Source organism: Neophocaena asiaeorientalis, unplaced genomic scaffold, assembly GCF_003031525.2.
Source record: "Neophocaena asiaeorientalis asiaeorientalis breed wild unplaced genomic scaffold, Neophocaena_asiaeorientalis_V1.1 scaffold91, whole genome shotgun sequence".
Lineage (NCBI taxonomy): Eukaryota > Metazoa > Chordata > Mammalia > Artiodactyla > Phocoenidae > Neophocaena > Neophocaena asiaeorientalis.
The window spans coordinates 2,892,034-2,912,281 of record NW_020173198.1 but is presented as its reverse complement, the minus strand read 5'-3'; the positions used below and the strand labels follow the sequence as shown (position 1 = coordinate 2,912,281).

Below are 20,248 nucleotides of genomic sequence, written 5' to 3'. Positions count from 1 at the left end.
CCAGTTTGCCCAGTGGAAAGGTCAATGTAATGTTGCTGTAGAACAGCAGTACTCAGATCTTAATGGTCTCAGGATGCCTTTATGCTCTTAGCTCAAGAGAGCTTTGTGTGTATTGTATCTATGATATTTACCATATCAGAAATTAAAGCCAAGAAAATCTTGAGACATTTATCAACTCATTTAAAAGCAATAATATATGCATTACTTCTGAACATAAATAACACTTTTTATTGAAAAGTGGCTATGTTTCCCACCAGAAAGGTTAGTAGGAAGCATGATATTGTTTTAGAGTTTCTTAAATCTCTTTAATATCTGGTTTAATAGGAAATAGCTAGACTCGTTTCTGCTCCAGCAACCAAACTGTTGTGTTGTTATTTTGGCTGATATATTTGAAGAAAATAGGGCCTCACACAGACATTTTTTTTGGGAACAGGGAGTATTTTAATTCTTTTCAGATAGCTGTAAACATTCTTCTTTGACAGTATTCTGAAACTTAGCAAGTGGTAATTTCTCAAAGGTTAGTCACAATGTGGCATCTGAAACCATACTGGTGAACTTTTGTTTGTACTCTGTTACATTAAAGCCCATTGGTCTATCTCACCCTTTGATTGCATAGTTTACCCATGTATGATTCCGTAACATTAGGCATTTGGAAAGTTCACTGAGTTATGCAGATCTTCTAAATGTTGACATTGGAAATACAACATTAAATGGCATGTCATTACACAATATCAAAAAAATCACATTCCTTAGTATCCCTTTTTAAAAAAAAAAAGAGTTTAAGTACTGGGAAGCTATTAAACTCAAAGTACTGGAAACAAGTTTCCTACTTGTTTTCACTTGAAAGCTTGAATTTTATCATTGGCAACAAATACCATCAGTTGTTTCCTTGAAGTGACATGCTCACTTTTGTATTTAAGAAAATGTCTGCCAGATACTCAAGTCTGAATAACTATAGTTTGTCTACTAGTTGTTCATTCAAGTAAACATGACATTTGATACAATATGTGGCTACTTCAGCTGGCAACTTAAACACACAAGTGTTTTGTAGGATCAACTGTTGTACTTTGGCTTGTAGCAGAAGTGCTTTATGTGTACTTTGCATTTTTTCACACAGGATATTTAAAAGATGTGTTCTCATGGGTTCAGGTTTAATAAAATTAATTTTTATTTAATTTTTATCAGGACATTCTTAAGTGAAAATGTTTTTTTGTTTGTTTTATCGTCAGCACATGGCACTAAAGAGTATAATGACTACTGATACAGTTTGGTGCCGCTGCCTTGTAGCCACTCAAGCTATCAGCAGTTTTACCTACTGTTGCTTTTGCATCATCAGTGCAAATACCAACACAATGAAACAGTCTTCGAATTATGATGAAGATAATACTTGTCCTTGGGAACCCCTCTTCCTCCCAGGATCTGTGGAACACACTTTGAGAAACATTGCTGTAGACCATTTTCAAGAAGTCTGTTCAGTCAGTTCTGTTATCATCTCAGTGCTCCTGAGCATTATGGCCCAGTGGAGGAATTTGTCCATTTTCAGATTGGTTACAAAAAGGAAAAATTTGTTCTAAGAAAGTGTTTGCCCTAAGATTAGATTTAGCATTCAAAGGATCCCTTTTTCCTTTGCAATTTTTAAAACTTTGATCTCTGCACAATTTTCCAGGCATATATCTATTGGGTAAAGTGAGGCATACCGTGATGAATTTTGATTCTAGCCAACTAGATAGATAAGCCAAGTCCAGCCTTGTTAGAAAGATGTTTACTTCCTAAACCCACAAAAGCTTAAATGTCTGCTAAGTATCCCCAAACTGGATTGTAGTTTGGTTTATTCCTCCTGTCCTAGTCAGCATAGCTTTTCACAACATTTTTTCTGGCCCATTGGGTTTGACTTGGCAGGTTCTATCTGGCTCTGCGATGCAGCGTGGTGTAATATTCATAGGTTTTGCAGACCAAATAGCCCTGGATTTGAATCCCAGGGGTGTACTCTGACCTCTTTGAGACTCAGTTTTCCTGTCAATAAAGTGGAGATGATGATGAAGCTTACCTTGTTTTGTGTGCCCATCCGTTGGTGAATCTATTATTGTGAATTCCATGAGACTATGCATGAATGCACTTAACACCAAGTCTGGCGTATAAAAAGCACACGTATGTGGTAGCTGATGCTGTCATTACCTGCCAATGTGCAGACTTCTTCTGCATCCCTGACAGAAGAGGAAGGAGGGGATATGGTGAAGCTCTCTAACAAATCATAATCTTTGCAATTAGCTCACTCTTTGTTTAAAAGAAAACCCAGTGTTTGACATGGTTTATTTACATGAAAGTAAATTGGCAATGTGTGAGTCTCCTGCCTACGTTTATTTACATGAAAGTAAATTGGCAATGTGTGAGTCTCCTGCCTATGTAAATGTTCACCTTTATGTCAAAGTTGAATTTCCCCCATTGCTTTTAAAATATGAGATGGCCGAGAAAAAAAAAATTCTACTCAGCTTTCCAAGAACATAATAATTAGACAAAAGTTCAGCACATGGAGATAATTAGAAAGGATTTTAAAGCCAGGCGTTTGCTTTGGTTCCCCCCAGAGCAAGTATTCAATGTCTCCCCTGTTTATACTGTTCATTTGCCTAGCAGACTTTCTCAAAGAATTAATAATGCCAAGATGAAATTTAGCCTAGCTTGTCTAAATAATCCCAAACTGCAAAATGGGTGACGGTTGAATTAGTTAGGTTTTGCTGAAAGTCCAGTCACCTTGTCTGATCATTTCTGTTCTTGTGTTGTGTTTACCTGGGCTCCTGGTGATTTGTCTGTTTCTCTTCCTACTCAAAATAAACCAAGCAAAAAAAAAATAAAACACAGAAAGCATTCAGCAGGCAAAATAAACATGTGGTCCATGTAGTCTTTGTGTCAGTTCTTCCTCCTTTGCTTCCATCCTTTTATCTGATTGATTTCTTTTCCCTTGCCGTTCCTCAGCATTCATTCCATCCTGTCGTTTTAGCTGGCAGGAACTTGGCACACTCTGTTTTGCTTATTTTTCTTGGGGGCATTCCTTCAGTTACCACATTCAGCTCCTTCTGTGCACTGGGATCCAGAAATATCAAGATGAATTAGATTGAATCCAGGTGAAGTGTAGATGGGAGTTTACTGTAGTCTTCTCCAAATTTTCTTTAAAGTTGATTTTTCAAAAGCATGTAAGTTAAAAATTCTTAACCCTAAAAATTAGAAATGTAGCAAATTTAAAAATGAAGTCTTCATATCAGAGGTTGCACACTGAGAGTCTTGGGCTGAGTCAGCTCATGGGCATATTTATTTGGCCCATAATGGTTTTTAATTTTTTGAATTAGTTGTCAACATTGAAAAATTGGGAGATTTCTCATAAATCTCTGATTATGGTGTTTTCTTTAAAATATCAGTAAAGTCGGGCTTCCCTGGTGGCGCAGTGGTTGAGAGTCCGCCTGCCGATGCAGGGGACACGGGTTCGTGCCCCGGTGCGGGAAGATCCCACATGCCGCGGAGCGGTTGGGCCCGTGAGCCATGGCCGTTGAGCCTGCGCGTCCGGAGCCTGTACTTCGCAACGGGAGAGGCCACAACAGTGAGAGGCCCGCGTACCGCAAAAAAAAAGAAAAAAAAAAAAATATCAGTAAAGTCAATTTATCAATCTCAATAAAAAGCAATAAAGTTAACACTGAATTGAAATTCTGCATGGCAAGAGTTCCCTCAGCTGGAGCTAAGTGGAGACTGCCCCCTAGAAGGGAGGTGCCCTTTCCAATCCATCACAGCCTCTACCTGGCTGGCTTCCCTCATTGCCTCTGGTACCTGCCTGGGCCCCAGTAGGCTTTTTTTTTTTTTTAATATTTATTTATCTATCTATCTATCTATCTGGCTGTGCCGGGTTTGGTTGCGACATGCGGGATCTTCGTTGTTGCATGTGGGGATCTTCAGTTGTGGCGTGCGAACTCTTAGTTGTGGCCTGTAGGATCTAGTGCCCTGACCAGGAACTGAACCCAGGCCCTCTGTGTTGGGAGCATGGAGTCTTAGCCACTGGACCACCAGGGAAGTCCCCTCTGAAGGCATTTGAAGTTACAGTCCTGCTCTAGTATTAACTGGGACAATTTTGAAAACCTCTACGTACTTCATTGTGTGCCATACTGTGCTTTACTTGTTCTTTTAGTTTTAATCTGGAAAAAAAAAAAAAGTTGGGGGGGGATATATTCTCTTCACTGAAGAACTTCATAGTCGAGTGAGAAAGCCAGACATAAACAGATAACTATAGTCCAACATGGGGGTCCCCGGAAGATAACATTTGTAAAGGTCTTCCCCACACCCAAAGCACTCTGGTCCACTGCTGGCTTTTGTAAATAAAGTTTTATTGGAACACAGCCACACCTATTTGCGTACAAATGCACGCCAACACTCTATGGCAGTTTTCATATTTCAGTGGCAGAGCTGACTCATTGTGACAGGGAACAGATGGCCCCCAAAGCCAAAAATATTTACTGTCTGGCCCTTCACAGGAGAAGTTTGCCAACTTCTGCTGTAGAAGACCCAGTTTGGTCCTTCAGACAGCTCAATATGATGCTGTAATTGTGCTCATTTTACACCATACAGCTAGTTGGTGGCAGAAGCGGGACTCAGCTGAATAAAGTCTACACTCTAGTGTGTCATCAAAGACCCAGCCCAGCCCTGTCCCTGCCAGTGTGTGGCCAGGTTCTCACACCTGGGGAGTGAGTCTGCGGGTGAGGCTTGCCCGTTAGGCTGGTTTAAGACACTGTCCTCTACTACTTTCTCAGCTCCCTCCTGGATCTGACCCTGTGGCTGCTCCTCTGTCCACGTAGGAGGGGCTTACGAGGAGCAACATGGTTGGTTGGAAGGAGGAACTTGGAGCTGTTCACAGAGCACTTCATGTAGGAATAAGAAAGCATCCGTTGGGGCTTCCCTGGTGGCGCAGTGGTTGAGAGTCCGCCTGCCTTATGCTGGGGTTGCGGGTTCGTGCCCCGGTCCGGGAAGATCCCACATGCCGCGGAGCAGCTGGGCCCGTGAGCCATGGCCGCTGAGCCTGTGCGTCTGGAGCCTGTGCGCCGCAACGGGAGAGGCCACAACAGTGAGAGGCCCGCGTACCGCAAAAAAAAAAAAAAAAGCATCCGTTAATACCACTGGACTGACTACTGGTGACCCATGGGTTTTTTTGTGTTTTTTTTAAGATTTTTTTCATGTGGACTATTTTTAAAGGGACTATTTTTAAAGTCTTTATTGAATTTGTTACAATATTGCTTCTCTTTCAGGTTTTGGTTTTTTGGCCGCTAGGCATGTGGGATCTTAGCTCCCCAACCAGGGATGGAACCTCACCCCTGCATTGGGAGGCAAAGTCTAAACCACTGGACCACCAGGGAAGTCCACCCCATGGGGTTTTGAACAGCCTGACCCTTGTAACCTTAACAATTGCCTTGTGGACATAGCACCTTTAATCGGAGAATTTCCCTGGGGAAGCAGTCCCCCTCCTTTCCCCTATCCCTCTGTTGGTCTCCCTCTTCATCTTTAGACACTCACCCACCCACTCTCATGCCCAGAGGTTTTATACTGGGCTGAACTGGGTCCACAGATGTGTTTTCCCACATTTAAAAATAATAATTCCCCATAAAAACCTGGACATTTCAGTCTCTTGATGAAAGGGAGCTTTAGCCCTGGGGCTGTGTAGACCTGCCTTCCCACACAGCCCCAGTGGCCACCCCCTTGACCTTGGGCATGTGATAACAGTTTGAGTCAGTCTTCTGGCTGGTGGTGCCAGTCATTAAGTGTTTACTTCTTGCATTGAGAATACTGGCCTGACCCTAGAGGCATCTGTGATTTCAGCCCCTAGCCAAGCCACCTCAGAAAGCTGGCCGTCTCTTGAGCACCCCGTATCCTTGCCCACCTCCCTGCCTCGCCTTTGCTGTGCTCCCTGCCAACCGTGCCCTTCTTTCATGTCACTTTCACACTGTAGATTACTGTGAGTAACATCACCTGCAGTCTTAATTCCTCCCACGCCGTGGAATCCTGTGGCCTCTCAGGCATGGTGCTGTATCACAGGTACTGGGCTCCACGCCTTTCTCCTCTGTGGGTAGAGATACATTCTTGTTCCTTTGCCTGCCCAACACTTGGCCCAAGGACTGGCACAGGGAGATGCCCATGAGTGTTTGCTGGGTTGACATTGTAACCAGGAAAGAGATGAATCCATTTGTTCCTTAGTGAATTGCTGGCTGGTCTCCATTAAGCAGAGAAAAAGCCCTTGTAGACAAGCCTCCAGGCGAAGTTCCAGAGACCTCAGCTGGTTTTTCTTTCTCTGGTGGACAAGTATGGTTCCTCCAGACTCTGTCCTTTGCAGCAATTCAATGCAGTCCTAATAATATACTCTAGCCTAGCTACCTTTACTATACCCCAGAGCCTCTAGTTTTATTTTGTTCTTCCTCAGCTTTTCAGTTGGCACTCTTATGCTCCCCCATTCCCTATCCCAGTAAAGTCACTGTCACTCCTACCTCCCGACTCATTTTGGAGTCCGATGCTATTATACCTTGACCACCCTTAGCTGATGGATTCTCCAGACACAGCCCCTGACTTATGTCCTTAGGGGATAGGAAAGTTACAGGTGAATGCAGCACCTGGCAGGAAGTTGGAATATCACAGATGTCTAGTCACCAACCACAGGTCCCCTGCAGGGACTACAACACTTTTCTAAACTCTAAGTGAACTTGCAATGCATTGTGTGTGTGTGTTTCCACTCCAGAGGGTCCCAAACTAATTAGATACATTGTATGAACCGACATAAAATCACAGAAGGTTAGAGCTGGAAGGGACTGACAGATCTAGTCCAGGATCCCATTTGGAGAATGCTGATATATCTCAGAACACTGAGGATCCTGTAGAGAGGTCATAAGTTTAGAAGCCTGCAGGGACCGGGCAGGTAATATAATGGCGGCAGTGGCCAGGGTTTATTTCATTATGCTGATTTGCGTGGGGCTTTTTCAACACCTAAATACACTTTGCATATCTGGGAATTTCCTAAAGAAATATGTTGTATACTAATTTTTTTAATTAATTAATTTAGTTTTGGCTGTGTTGGATCTTCGTTGTTTGGTGCAGGCTTTCTCTAGTTGCGGCGAGCGAGGGCCACTCTTCATTGCGTTGCGCGGGCTTCTCATTGTGGTGGCTTCTCTTGTTGCAGAGCACAGGCTCTAGGGCACATGGGCTTCAGTAGTTGCAGCATGCAGGCTCAGTAGTGATGGTGCACGGGCTTAGTTGCTCCGTGGCATGTGGGGTCTTCCCGGACCAGGGGTCGAACCCGTGCCCCCTGCATTGGCAGGCGGATTCTTAACCACTGTGCCACCAGGGAAGTCCCTCTACTAATTTCTTGAAGTACGCGTCTTCCTCCATCTCTCTGTCATCTATACAATAGAGATAATAAATGTATTCACCTCCTAGGGTTGTTGTGAGAATTAAATACATTAGTAGCTGCCAAGCCCTTAGATCAGGGGTTGGCACATGAGAAGGACACGTGTTAAGTACTTTTGATAATGATGTTGATTCGCTCTTGCTGGAGACGTGGACACATGAACCTTCACTTGCATCTTTACTGTAGGGAAAAACCTCGGACCTGCCGATAACGGCAACTTGGACTTGACCTCTGTGATAGGGAGGCAACTGGGGAACGGGGAGGGATGGGAGGGCACCATGCCATCTGGTGGGCATTGCCCTCAGCTCCTGACAATGGCTGCCAGACAGGAACGCAGGTCCTGTGTTGACAGATTTTTCAGTTTTTCAAAAGAATCCAGAACTCAGGATTTTTAAATGTGACATCATCTCATCATCTCCCAAGCTTTAAATGTTGGCTGGGGAAAAAAAAAAAATCTTTCTTAACAGTTTGGAGACCAGACAAATGTATATGGGCTGGGTTCAGCCAGCGAGTGACTTTGGATGTAGTCTGATCACTGTTACTTATCAGATGTGGAGGCCGAGGCACGGGGCCTCCGATGGGCAGCCCAAGAGCAGGTGAACAAGGCTCAGATCGCTTTCAGTCCGGCACCCCTACCCATACCACAAAGCCTTTCTCGTAATGAGCCTGCGCAGCAGAAGTTCTGCCTACTGCCTCCACTGGGATGGAGATTTCATTTTAAGCCTGCAGAGTGGAACTATGAAAACCAGGGCCAAGAATTTAGACTCTCCTCTCCCTCTCTTCATGTTGATGCTCACCTGAGCCTTCCTCATCCTGGAAAGGAGTGGAAGGAGCCGAGCTCATGGAGTTAGTCAAAAGGGCTTCGAGGGGCTTCCCTGGTGGCGCAGTGGTTGAGAGTCCGCCTGCCGATGCGGGTTCATGCCCCGGTTCGGGAAGATCCCACATGCCGCGGAGCGGCTGGGCCCGTGAGCCATGGCCGCTGCGCCTGCGCGTCCGGAGCCTGTGCTCCGCAACAGGAGAGGCCACAGCAGTGAGAGGCCCGCGTACCGCAAAAGAAAAAAAAAAAAAAGGGCTTCTCCTCTTCTCAGCCACGTGATCCCGGCTGGGGGAGGGGCGTTAGTTACTTCATCTCAGTACCTAGACTCTTAAATTGTAAAACGGAGATTAATAGAGTGTAACTGGGAAGAGCTAAATCGGACTCCATGTTTATGTTTCTTTGACTTTAACCTCTGCTTTTCATTGCTTTTGTTATAATCATACACAATGGCCTGACTCAGGGAACTCTGCCCCTCTGCCTGAAAGTTGGACTAAAGTGCCTTTGTTCAGCTCACTGGGAGACAATCTGACCCTGCCTACCTGTGAATGGCTGAAATTAACACGTCCCCTCACCAAAGCTGGCCATTCCAGGAGGTGTTTTGCAAGACTGATGGCCCTTTTTACTTTACTTCCTCACCACCTCTCCCTCTCTATTATGCCTTTTTACTTTACTTCCCTCTCTGATTCTATAAAAGAAACTGGCATCCAGACCCCATAAGATGGTTATTTTGAGACATTAGTCTGTCATTTTCTTGGTCTGCTGGCTTTCCTTATAAAGTCATACCCCTTGCCTCAACACCTCATCTCCAACTTATTGGCCTGTTGTGCGGCGAGCAGAGCAAGCTTGGACTCGGTAACGGTAGGACCTTCCCATAGGGCTGCTCTGAGAACCAAGTGAATTCATCCTATCTAAAGCCCTTAGAATGGTGCCCAGCACTTAATAGGCTCTCAGTAACAATTAACTATCAGAGGAACAAATGCATCTTTTTCCTTAGGATTCCGGGGATCTCATGAACCAGTCTCATGTTTTCCAAGATTGTTTGGCTGATCATTTTTTGGAGGGGGATGAAAATACTCAAAAGATACTTGAATTTGGATATACACACACATACACATATTTCCACAAATGCGGTCAGTGTCCTCACTTGTGTTCTATGGGGAGCTGGGATATGGGAGGAGAGGGCTGGGTGGGGTTTGGAGTGGGAGTGCGTTTGGGAGCTTGTATGATGGATACAGAGGTAGATCAAAGTCCATTTTAGCCTGGGAAGCGTGTCATCACGTAGACCACTGATTAGATTACAGATGTGTGGCATTTACTAATCTTCACTCTTTCAAATGAAAAAAATCAATATTTTCCAATTATCTCCAATGGTGTATTTTTTTTAAACTTAATTTCTTTTTGGCTATGTTGGGTCTTCGTTGCTGTGCGCTCCAATGGTGTATTAAACTTACTTTGTCATATTTCATTTCACCATCCCAGAAAGAGCAGGGGGAAAGGGTCAGGAAAGCACATTGCAAGAGAAGATGAAGTCTTTACAGCAGTTCATAATCATGCCTCCTGCCCTTCCAGCATTGTCCATCCAGAAATTTGGTCATTCACTCATTCATCGATTTCAGAAATGTCTACCGACGCCTACTCCATTTCAGGCACCGTTCCAGGTGTGGAAATTCAGTGATAAAAAAGCCAGACAAGCAGCCTCTGATCCCACAAAGCTGATATCTAGTGAGGCAGGCAGACTACATCAGCAAATAAAGATCAGATAAGTGCTATACAGAAGATTGAAGTAGGGAGGATTGGGGGCTAGCCCACTCTGAGCAAGTGGGTCCCTTTAAGCTGAGATCTGATTGATGAGAAGGAGCCAGCATGAGAAGACCTAGGGGGATGAGGACAAAGGCCGGGAGGCAGGAATGGATCCTGAGTCCAAGGTGCAGAAGAAAGACTGGGGGCTGCAGAGGTGTGAATGTGAGGGAGGGAAAAGGGAAATGTACAAAGTGAAATACACCAGAGGATGGTCAGGCAGGCAGGTGTCATCACTTGGACTTACTGGCCTTATTTTTCGATGGCTGCAGTGGGAAAAGCCAGCAATAGTGGAGGGTGGAGACCTATCAGGTGGCTATTGGAAAGATGACAGGGCACACAAAGGGGTGACTGAGAGGAAGGAGCAGATTCAGGATATGTTTGGGCAGCAGAGTTCAGTGGAACTCCCTCAGATCCACAAACAGCTGTTTCTGCGGAAGGAAACTGCTAACTGCTGAGTACCTACTATGTGCAGGGCAGTGTTCTAAGTGTTTGACGTGTACTATCTTAACCCTAAAAATGGAATTGGAACTCTTAGGATTCCCAAACAGGTAATTAGTGGCTGAGTGAGACAGGCTGACCCAGAGCCTAGCCTCTCAGCCACCGCACAGCATCGTCCCCAGGCTCTCATCTGATTATGAAGCTGGCTGAAGAATGCACGGCTAAGCATTTCTAAACCAAGCAAATGCGCCGAACGGTGTGCAGGTTATAAATAACCATTTCTAGCTGCCAGCTGCTGTTTAGGTTTGGAAAGGAAAAGAGAGTCTTAGCATGACTTGTTTATCTCAGGTAATTTGGCAGTAAACTGGGCCCTGGGAATTTGAGTTATACAGAAAATGCAAAGGAAGAGTGACAGGGATATTGTTTCAGGCTTTCAGAAGACAGGATGTAACTTAAAGGCCCAGAACCAGCCTGGAGGCGCACGTGAAGTATTTGAAGAGAAAAATGTGTCTCAGAGCCAGTGTTTGTTTACTTGGCTCCCAAACAGTCATGCTCTTTGTCTAATAGATTCTGTTCTAATGATGATATTTCCTTAACGAGATCTTGCTTCCCCCTCCCCAAAAAGGGTCCATGGCATTGAGTTAAGGAAATAACGGGAGGAGTGGGAGATTTTCCCATCTTCTGCCTAGTTGTCTACTAGGTTGGAAACTAGAGGCCTCTTTTGTTGGGCCTGTCCAGAGCTCTAAAAAAATTTTTAATTACTTGTCAACATTTAAAGATTAGAAGCTTTCTCATACAACTGGACTTCTCTGGAAAAATCTCACCCAACAAAACTGAGCCCACGTTCCTGCCTGGAAACCTGCAGCTGGAGACGAATAGTGCTTCCTCTTTAGGCTGGGCAGGTGCTTGCCAGACTGCCCTGTCCCCACCCTGCCACACGTGTCTCCGCAGAGGCTGTAGGTTCAGGAGGCTGGGATGGGGCTGAAGGTGGGTGTGGGGTGGCGTAGAAAGGCCAGTGGGGCTGGAGCTCTGGCATTCCTGGAGGTGAAGAAGGTGTGCAGGCAGGTGGGCCACAGGATGTAGTGAACACGGGATTAGCAGCTAGCTGATGGCTTCTTAACCCCAGTTCTTTCTCTTCATTGCTCTGTGACCTTGGGCAAGTTACTCTGCTCCTCTGAGCCTTGTGGCTTTGTTGTTGCATATGCTAGTGAGGGAATCCCAAGAACTATCACCTGGCGAGGAACCTGACCATGCCCGGTAAACACTAGGAAACCACGAGTTCCAGACAAGCCATCTGGACAGGTCTCAATCTTCCTTTCCTTTTTTTCTTTTTCCTTTCTCATCTTGTCTAGACGTTTCATAAAAAAAACTTAGCCCTCAAGTAAACAAGCAGGTCACCACCAGCCTACTGGCTTAGCTCAGAAACTGTTGTTTCAATGTCCAGGAACCATATTTTGTCATCATTTCATTCTTAACTCTCACACATTACAGACTGATCTCTTAAAAGAAGGCAGCTTGTCCTCCGAAAATACTGTCCTTTCGAGCATGCTTCGGGGTCCCGAGGTCCATGGCGGCTACTCTTGTCTCCCTCCGGCAGACCACACCCTTGGACCTTAGGTGGGAGTGTCCACAGCGTTTCTCACTATATTTTTAAAAAATCTGAACTAGCCCTTTTGGACATTTAATGTTTTTATTTTTTTTTTTTTTGCGGTACACAGGCCTCTCACTGCCGCAGCCTCTCCCGTTGCAGGGCATAGGCTCCGGACGTGCAGGCCCAGCGGCCACGGCTCAGGGTCCCAGCCGCTCTGCGCGGCACGTGGGATCTTCCCGGACCGGGGCACGAACCCATGTCCCCTGCATCAGCAGGCGGACTCTCAACCACTGCGCCACCAGGGAAGCCCCACATTTAATGTTTTAAGTTTATTTTAGTTTCTTGAGTAGGAAGAAGTTCCAACTAAATCATTCAAAAATAAAAACAATATAAAAAGTTTACATTGAGAAGTCGCTCTTGGGCATGTGCCTTCCAGGTGGTTCTTTGTACAAACAGAACCAATACGAGCATATATTCTTTTCTTTATATATAAGTTCATTTGTACCATTTTTTTTAGAGAAATCTGTTTTTATAGGTGTTTTTTGTTTTTAAAAAAATTTATTTTATTTATTTATTTATTTTTATAAATTTATTTATTTTTTGGCTGTGTTGGGTCTTCTTTTCTGTGTGAGGGCTTTCTCTAGTTGCAGCAGGTGGGGGCTACTCTTCGTTGCGGTGCGCGGGCTTCTCATTGCAGTGGCTTCTCTTGTTGCAGAGCACGGGCTCTAGGTGCCTGGGCTCAGTAGTTGTGGCTCACGGGCCTAGTTGCTCCGCGGCATGTGGGATCCTCCCAGACCAGGGCTCGAACCCGTGTCCCCTGCATTGGCAGGCAGACTCTCAACCACTGTGCCACCAGGGAAGCCCTATTTATTTATTTTTGATTGCATCTGGTCTTTGTTGCTGCACGCGGGCTTTCTCTAGTTGCAGCAGGTGGGGGCTACTCTTCGTTGCGGTGCGCGGGCTTCTCATTGCAGTGGCTTCTCTTGTTGCAGAGCACGGGCTCTAGGTGCATGGGCTCAGTAGTTGTGGCTCACAGGCTCTAGAGCGCAGGCTCAGTAGTTGTGGCGCATGGGCTTAGTTGCTCTGCGGCATGTGGGGTCTTCCTGGACCAGGGATCGAACCCATGACCCCTGCACTGGCAGGCGGATTCTTAACCACTGCGCCACCAGGGAAGTCCCAGGAGCATATATTCTTATTTTCCCTCTTTCGTAGAGAAAAAATTGCATACTACGTCAACTATCTCCCCCTTGAGTTCATTTAACATATGGTCATATTACCAGCTTGCCATTCTTTCACTCAGTATTCCATTTCCGTTGTGTGGATCCAGCCAGTCCCCACTGTGATAGACTTATAGGTCACTTCTAATATTTTCCATTGCAAATTATGATGCAGTGAATACCTTGTGCATGCATTTGTTTCCTATTTGTGGAGCTATTTCTTCCCGGTAGGTTCCTATAAGTGATATTGCTAGCTTAAAGGGATACTGCCAAAAGCCTTTTTGAAGATATTGCCGAGATCCCCTCCACAGAGCCTGTATCATTTTATATTTCTCCCAGCAGTGCTTGAAAATGCCTGCTTCCCAGATCTTGCCAACAGTACATTGTCAAACCTCTGGAATTTTGCCAATCCAATGGGTAAGCTTAAGTGGCATCTCTGGGATATTTGCCATTTGAACTAAATTACATAGATATATAAAATGAGAACAGGGTGAGCCCTTATATTTGGACTGCAGAAGAAATAAGCTCGTTTTAGTAACCTAGTAGAAGCACCATCACCCCAGTTGGGAGAAACAAGTTCTTCATTTAAAACTCCTTTTCGATGGGGAGGTCCCTGCATGGTCTTGGATTTCCGTTGAGTTACCTTTATTCTCCAAAGCCCAACCCTGCTTGCCAAGGCTGAGCATTGTACCTGAGTGGATGGGCGTGAGTGTCTAATGCCAACCTGCCTTTCCACATTTGGCACTTAATGGCAGTTTTCTGGCTAATGGAGAACTCCATTTTCCTTGACCCTTGGGGAATCATTTTGTTCTAATCCCCTTATTAATTACTCTAGGAGTCCAAAGTACATTAAAAAGCTGCATCACAGAAAGAAATCCTTAAGTCAGACTCCCTCTCTAGTACATGCTGGCCTTCTCAGACTTGTCTTTAACCTGACCGAGGGGCAGTGTATTCTAGTGGTTAGGAGTGCAGGCTCTGGAGCGAAACTACCCCGATTCAAATCCAGGCTCCTATACTCACTAGCTGTGTGATATTAGGCAAGTTTCCTAACCTCTTTGGGTCTCCGTGCCCACCTTGGACAAGTGGGATAATAATAGTACCTATTTCATAAAGTAGCTATAAAGAGTACATGAGGGGCTTCCCTGGTGGCGCAGTGGTTAAGAATCTGCCTGCCAGTGCAAGGGACACGGGTTCGAGCCCTGGCCCGGGAAGATCCCACATGCCGCGGAGCAGCTAAGCCCGTGCGCCACAAATACCGAGCCTGTGCTCAGGAGCCTGCAAGCCACAACTACTGAGCCCACGTGCCACAACTTCCGAAGCCTGCGTGCCTAGAGCCCATGCTCGGCAATAAGAGAAGCCATGACAATGAGAAGCCCGTGCACTGCAACGAAGAGTAGCCCCCTCTCGCCGTAACTAGAGAAAGCCCGTGTGCAGCAACGAAGACCCAACGCAGCCAAAAAATGAAATAATTAATTAATTAAAAAAAAGAAAAGAGTACATGGGTTGGTTCATGTACTTAGCTTGGAGCTCAGTGCCTGGCACATAAGAAACCCTGACTAAGGTGAGCTCATGTGGTAATGATGATGATGATAGTGATGCTGGCGCTGGTGCTGGTGCTGGTGATGATGGCCATTGGGAGCACACTGAGCCTGACCACCTACAAGCTACCCTTCTCTGGCCTTGAGTAAGCAGCTCAATCACTCACCCTCAGTTTGTTTCTCATTTCTTCATTGGCTTGTTCTAATGGGAATAGCTCTGTCCACCTGAAACAAGAGTCAGCAAACTACAGCCTGGGCACCATATCTGGCTTGCTGCCTGTTTTTTTTTTTTTTTTTTTTTTTTTTTTGCGGTACGCGGGCCCCTCACTGTTGCGGCCCCTCCCGCCGCGGAGCACAGGCCCCGGACGCGCAGAACCAGCGGCCACGGCTCACAAGCCCAGCCGCTCTGCGGGATGCGGGATCCTCCCGGACCGGGACACGAACTTGTGTCCCCGGCATCGACAGGCGGACTCTCAACCACCACGCCACCAGGGAAGCCCATGCTGCCTGTTTTTGTGAATAAAGTTTTATTGGAACACAGCCGCACCCATTTGTTTACATATTGTCTATGGCTGTTTTCACGCTCCAGTGGCAGAGTTGAGTAGTTGCACCAGAGACCTTATAACCTCATGACTTTATGGTCTATAAACTAAAAAAGTATTTACTCTCTGGGCCTTTACAGAAAAAGTTTATTGACCCCTGATCTAAAGGAGTGTCTGTGAGGATGCAGGAGATGAAGCCTGTGCATAGAACCTGGACCATAGCAGGTGTCTGGTACAGTGGAGCTATATCAACTAAGGGTTTAAGCTTCAGGAGCTCAGTGCCTGGTTCTTGCCACCATCCCCGCCCCCGCCCTCTCCTCCTACCCCAAGATGAAAAACAGAGGGAATAATTACAATATCAATAGCTTAATTAGAAATACTGTAAAATTATATTTTGCATGTGTATTTTACCACGTACCATGCATTTCCAAATGCACCAGATATTACACGTGCACATTAGTCAACAGCAGTGGATATAAAATCTGTGTCCTGGAGGCTGTACTTTACAGGAGGTTTAAGGCTCTTTTTCAAGGGGAATTTTTTTTTTTTTCCCAAGGGGAATTTTGACACTGATTTTCCCGTGCCTGAGGACTTCAGAAGCTAACATCCAAGGAAGACACAACTTCCCTCTAAATGGTAGTGATGAATATTATTATCTGCATCCAGAGCAAAGTAAAACGAAAGTGTCAGAATCTTCTGACCACTGAAAATTAATTCTAAGTGCAGATAAAATCTCTCTGAAATCCTAAGTGGGAGACCGGTATTATATTTACGACAATTCCATGCAGTCCCTTTTTCTTTTCCCCAGGCACACATCTGTTTTCTAAAGTGAGGTGTACACGTGGTATTTACATGTGGCCTTATTCATTGTTTCCTGGCTGAAGCTGGCAGGTCACCTTGCAAAATGCAGAGGAACACCCCCTTAATTTTGCAAGCAGCATATATTGATATTAATGTCACCTTCTTACCCCTCCCTAAGTCGCTGTGAGGATAAAATGAGATCTAGGTAGGAAGCTAGCTACTCAGAGAAGCTAAGTGCAGTAGACAGGCACAGTGTAACCTGGTCCCTTCTGTCCTTGGGGAGAAGGAGTCGTCTCCATGTCGAGCTACCTGGAGGAGAGAGGGGCTCAGTGGGGCGAGGACAGAGGCATTCGATAACAAATGTGCATAATTAGAGTGAATTATCTTCATTGGAAAATAAGCAAATTATTTTCCAATTTAATGAATAAAGGAGCTTCTAATTAACTCCAGTAGAGAGATTTGCTTGCAAATTTCAGTGGTTAAGCTCTCTGTTCTTTATATTAATATTTTCTTTTTATGGCTCACCTGAATCTTTTTTTTTTTTTTTACTGTTCTTTATTAGTATAAAAGAACTTTAGAGATGGAAAGCAAACCCAGAGATGATTCAGTCTAATCCTCATTTTAAAAAAATAGGAACAAAATATGGCCCATAGAGAACCTGTTGGATCTCGTGAGTTATCTAAGATCTCATAACTGGTCAGCGATCCACTGGACTGGATCCCCAGGCATGAGTCTGACCAGAACAGGAAGGGCCTCAGCCGGACCCTGGGGTCTGCCGTGTTCACCCCCGAACTAGCACTGTTTCCCTCCCGCTCCCTACCCTTGCTCTGGGCTTTTCTTGGCTCTGCTGACGTCTTACTTGCCTCTGCTGACGTCTTACTTGCCTCAACACTGCTTCTGCCACTAGAGCACCCTGGCCTGCCAGCACAGCATTCCTGCCCTCCAGCCTGCTCTGCGCCCTTCCAGCTCCAGACCCACCTCCCAGGTCCTGGCCCTGCATTGCGTGGCCTACTACCTGGTATGTCATCCTCTCTGGTCGACCTTAGGGCCTACCCTGAGGCCTTGACTGACAGCCAGAGCAGGTGTGGATGAGGGTTTGGGGGAGCTGTCCACCCAAGCTCCTGCCCTAGAGCATCAGGGATCAGGAGGTCACGATAAGATTGACAACAACCCGGATCACCTGATCCCTAAATCCCGGGCTTTTTTTTTGTTGTTGTTAATCAACTTTATTTTATGGAGCAGATTTAGGTTCATAGCGAAATTGAGTGGAAAGTACAGAGAGTTCTCATATACCCCCTGTCCACGTATGTAAAACCTCCCCCACTATCGACATCCCCCATCACAGTGGTATCTTTTCCTGGGTTCTTTTTCATCTTTAAACCCTAGCTTCTTTGTCTTAAGGCAAAAAAAGAGGCAACAGACACACACACAGAGAGAACCTAATCTAAGTGGGTGTCTGTGGAACACAAAGGCAAGCATGAAGTTGGTTTCAGATCTGTTCATTCTGTCTTGGCATTCTGTGTTAGTCTGTCCCCAAGGCCAGTGGCTGGTGGCTGCTCACACATGGAGGTAGCCCTGCTCCGGCCCTCTATTCTCTCTCTCAGAATCAATTTCAGTGTTAGGGGCTGGGATTCTGATTGGCTGCAACTGGGTCAAGTGCCCATACCCAGTGCAGCATATGAAGTTCAGGGTATGGCGTCATGTACAGTCATGGCTGCCACAGGACCCCACTGTGGTGATGGGGAGGAAGAAAAGAGAGAAGGGAGCAGTCTAGGGTGTCATTATGAGCTGAGCAGATACCCCCAAAGATGTCTACCATACCATGATACTGTACATCCCGGGGTCTCCTATAAATAGCAGCCTCTTCTCTACATCCTCTTATGTATTGGCCCCAAGTTTGGCCAGTGCCAGAAGTTCATCTTTGGACCTTTGCTCTTTCCCTTATTCTCACATTTTTGGAAAGAGCATCATCCCTTGACCTGAGCTTTATCACTATCTGTGAGCCCCTCTGCAAGTGACCTCATCCAAAGACAAGCATCTTTCCTCTCAGACTCGGTCCCCATCTCTCGCCTCTCAATAAGTCATCACTAAGCCTTTTTGTTGCTGCCTTCAGAGTGCTCCTGGCTAATGGGACATATGGTTGTGGCACTCTAGAAAATAGCCACCTGAGAGTGAAGCTGGACAATTTGGGAGACACACTGGCAACGTGCAGCGAGGCTCGCATCTTATGTTTTAAAACCAAGGCGATCCATTAATTTCCCATCAAGGATTCCTTTTATAATGGACACTTCCATCGAAGTTGTAAAAACTGCACTTGGAACAGCATATTTAAACATTCTGATGTCCATCTGTGAAATGTATGCATAACTTCAATGTTAGTTTTCTAGTTTTCTGAGAAAAGCAACAGTTCTCTCTGAAATTGCCCCATCATGTGAAATGCAGGTGATTACTGCTAGTTCACATCTGCACCAGAACCTATGTGGCGAGTTTGGGGGTTTGGTGCAGTGGGTTGGCACACACTCTTCAAAGGTTATGTGTATGTGCACAGTGGAAGGCATTTTATATAACTCCAATTTAATAAAAATGTAATTCGACTGGGAAAAACTAGTCTGTCAGCCCTTGCAGAGTGCAGATAATGTTCCAGATTAAAGAGTGGAGGCTTTGTTCATTACAGTCAAATAATATGAGTGTGTGAAATACCATTTCATTGCCGTTGGTCTATTTCAAGAGTATGCCATTTTCCCATTATCATAATAGGCTACATTTTCTTAAAATCACTTGATTGCGATTGGTCCCATCTATTAGGTTTGCAAATAAAAAGCTTTTGTGGTGATAAACTAGCTGTTTTAAAACAGCCTTAATCTCTGTTTCTGCTTTTGAACAGCTACAGGTCAGACTCTGCAGAAGGCTGAGAGAAGCCGGTCCCGGGAGAAAAAGGAGGTAAATGAGTCACTGGGGAGGGCAGGTGGGAGGCAACTCTATTTAAAGAGACCTGAGGGAGTGGGCTGGTGATTAAGTATCCCTGGATCTCCTGTTCTTTTCTCTCATTCTCAACTGGAGTTATCAACCCAGTGTCACTTATAGTAATAATCTCTTACCGAATGTATCAGTTAGCTTTGGCTGTGTAACAAGTCACCCAGATTTTAGTGACTCAAAACAACCACAGATTTAGTTCATGATTCTGAGGGTCAGTCATCTGAGCTCAGCTTCCCCAGGCAGTTCTGCTGATGGGCCAGGCTCTGCTGACCTCAGCTGGGCTCACTTATGCATCTGCAGTTAACAGAGGTGTTGCCCTGGGGCTGCCTGAACATCAGTTAGGGTGCTTTAGTTCTCCTCCGATGTTCTCCCATCCTCCAGCAAGCCAGCCAGGTTTGTTCACATGGGGGCTCAGGGGTTCAAGAGCATGAGATTGGAAGAGGCAGGATCTCCTGAGCTCTAGGCTCAGCACTGGCATGGTGTCACTTCTGCCACTTTCTGTTCTTTAAAGCAAATCACAAGGTCAATGCAGGTTCAAGGGGTGGAGGAATAGGCCTCACCTCTTAATGGGAAGAGCTACAAAATATTGAAATATACCACATTCTTGAAATTTTTGAAATTTACCACACTGAGCCCACCTGCGCTGTGCTGGGCACCAGGGCCAGGACTAAGGGAGGGATGAGAGACAGTCCTTGACTCAGGGTGTGCACGGCGTAGTTGGAAGGGATGTGCAATGAGATCATTACAATACAGTGTGAGAGTGCCAGTACAGGGAGAGAAGGACAAAGAGTGGGATTTCAATACGGAAAAAGGGTCACCTACCTCTGCCAGTAGTATCAAGAAAGGCTTTGCAGAAAAGCGGATGTAAAGACCAACTCTTGAGGGTGAGTCGTTTTCCAGGCCAAGTAAATAGCATGGTCAAAGGCAGAGAGATGGGACTTCCCTGGTTGCACAGTGGTTAAGAATCCGCCTGCCAATGCAGGGGACATAGGTTCAAGCCCTGGTCCGTGAAGATCCCACATGCTGTGGAGCAACTAAGTCTCTGCGCCACAACTACTGAGCCTGCACTCTAGAGCCCGCGAGCCATAACTACTGAAGCCCATGC

At 45.6% G+C, this 20,248-nt stretch overlaps 1 protein-coding gene across 3 annotated transcripts in view; it reads left to right on the top strand.

The window, feature by feature from the left end:
• The window catches only part of KATNIP (katanin interacting protein), a 203,647-nt gene that overhangs the window by 1,809 nt on the left and 181,590 nt on the right, over positions 1-20,248 (top strand). For 2 of the 3 annotated variants that reach the window (XM_024744312.1, XM_024744311.1), the window contains exon 2: positions 19,052-19,107. The exons of the other annotated variant lie outside the window; for it this stretch is intronic. In XM_024744312.1, coding sequence (XP_024600080.1) covers positions 19,052-19,107 — 56 coding nt within the window. The remainder of the gene's footprint in view (positions 1-19,051; positions 19,108-20,248) is intronic. 3 annotated transcript variants of the gene reach the window in all.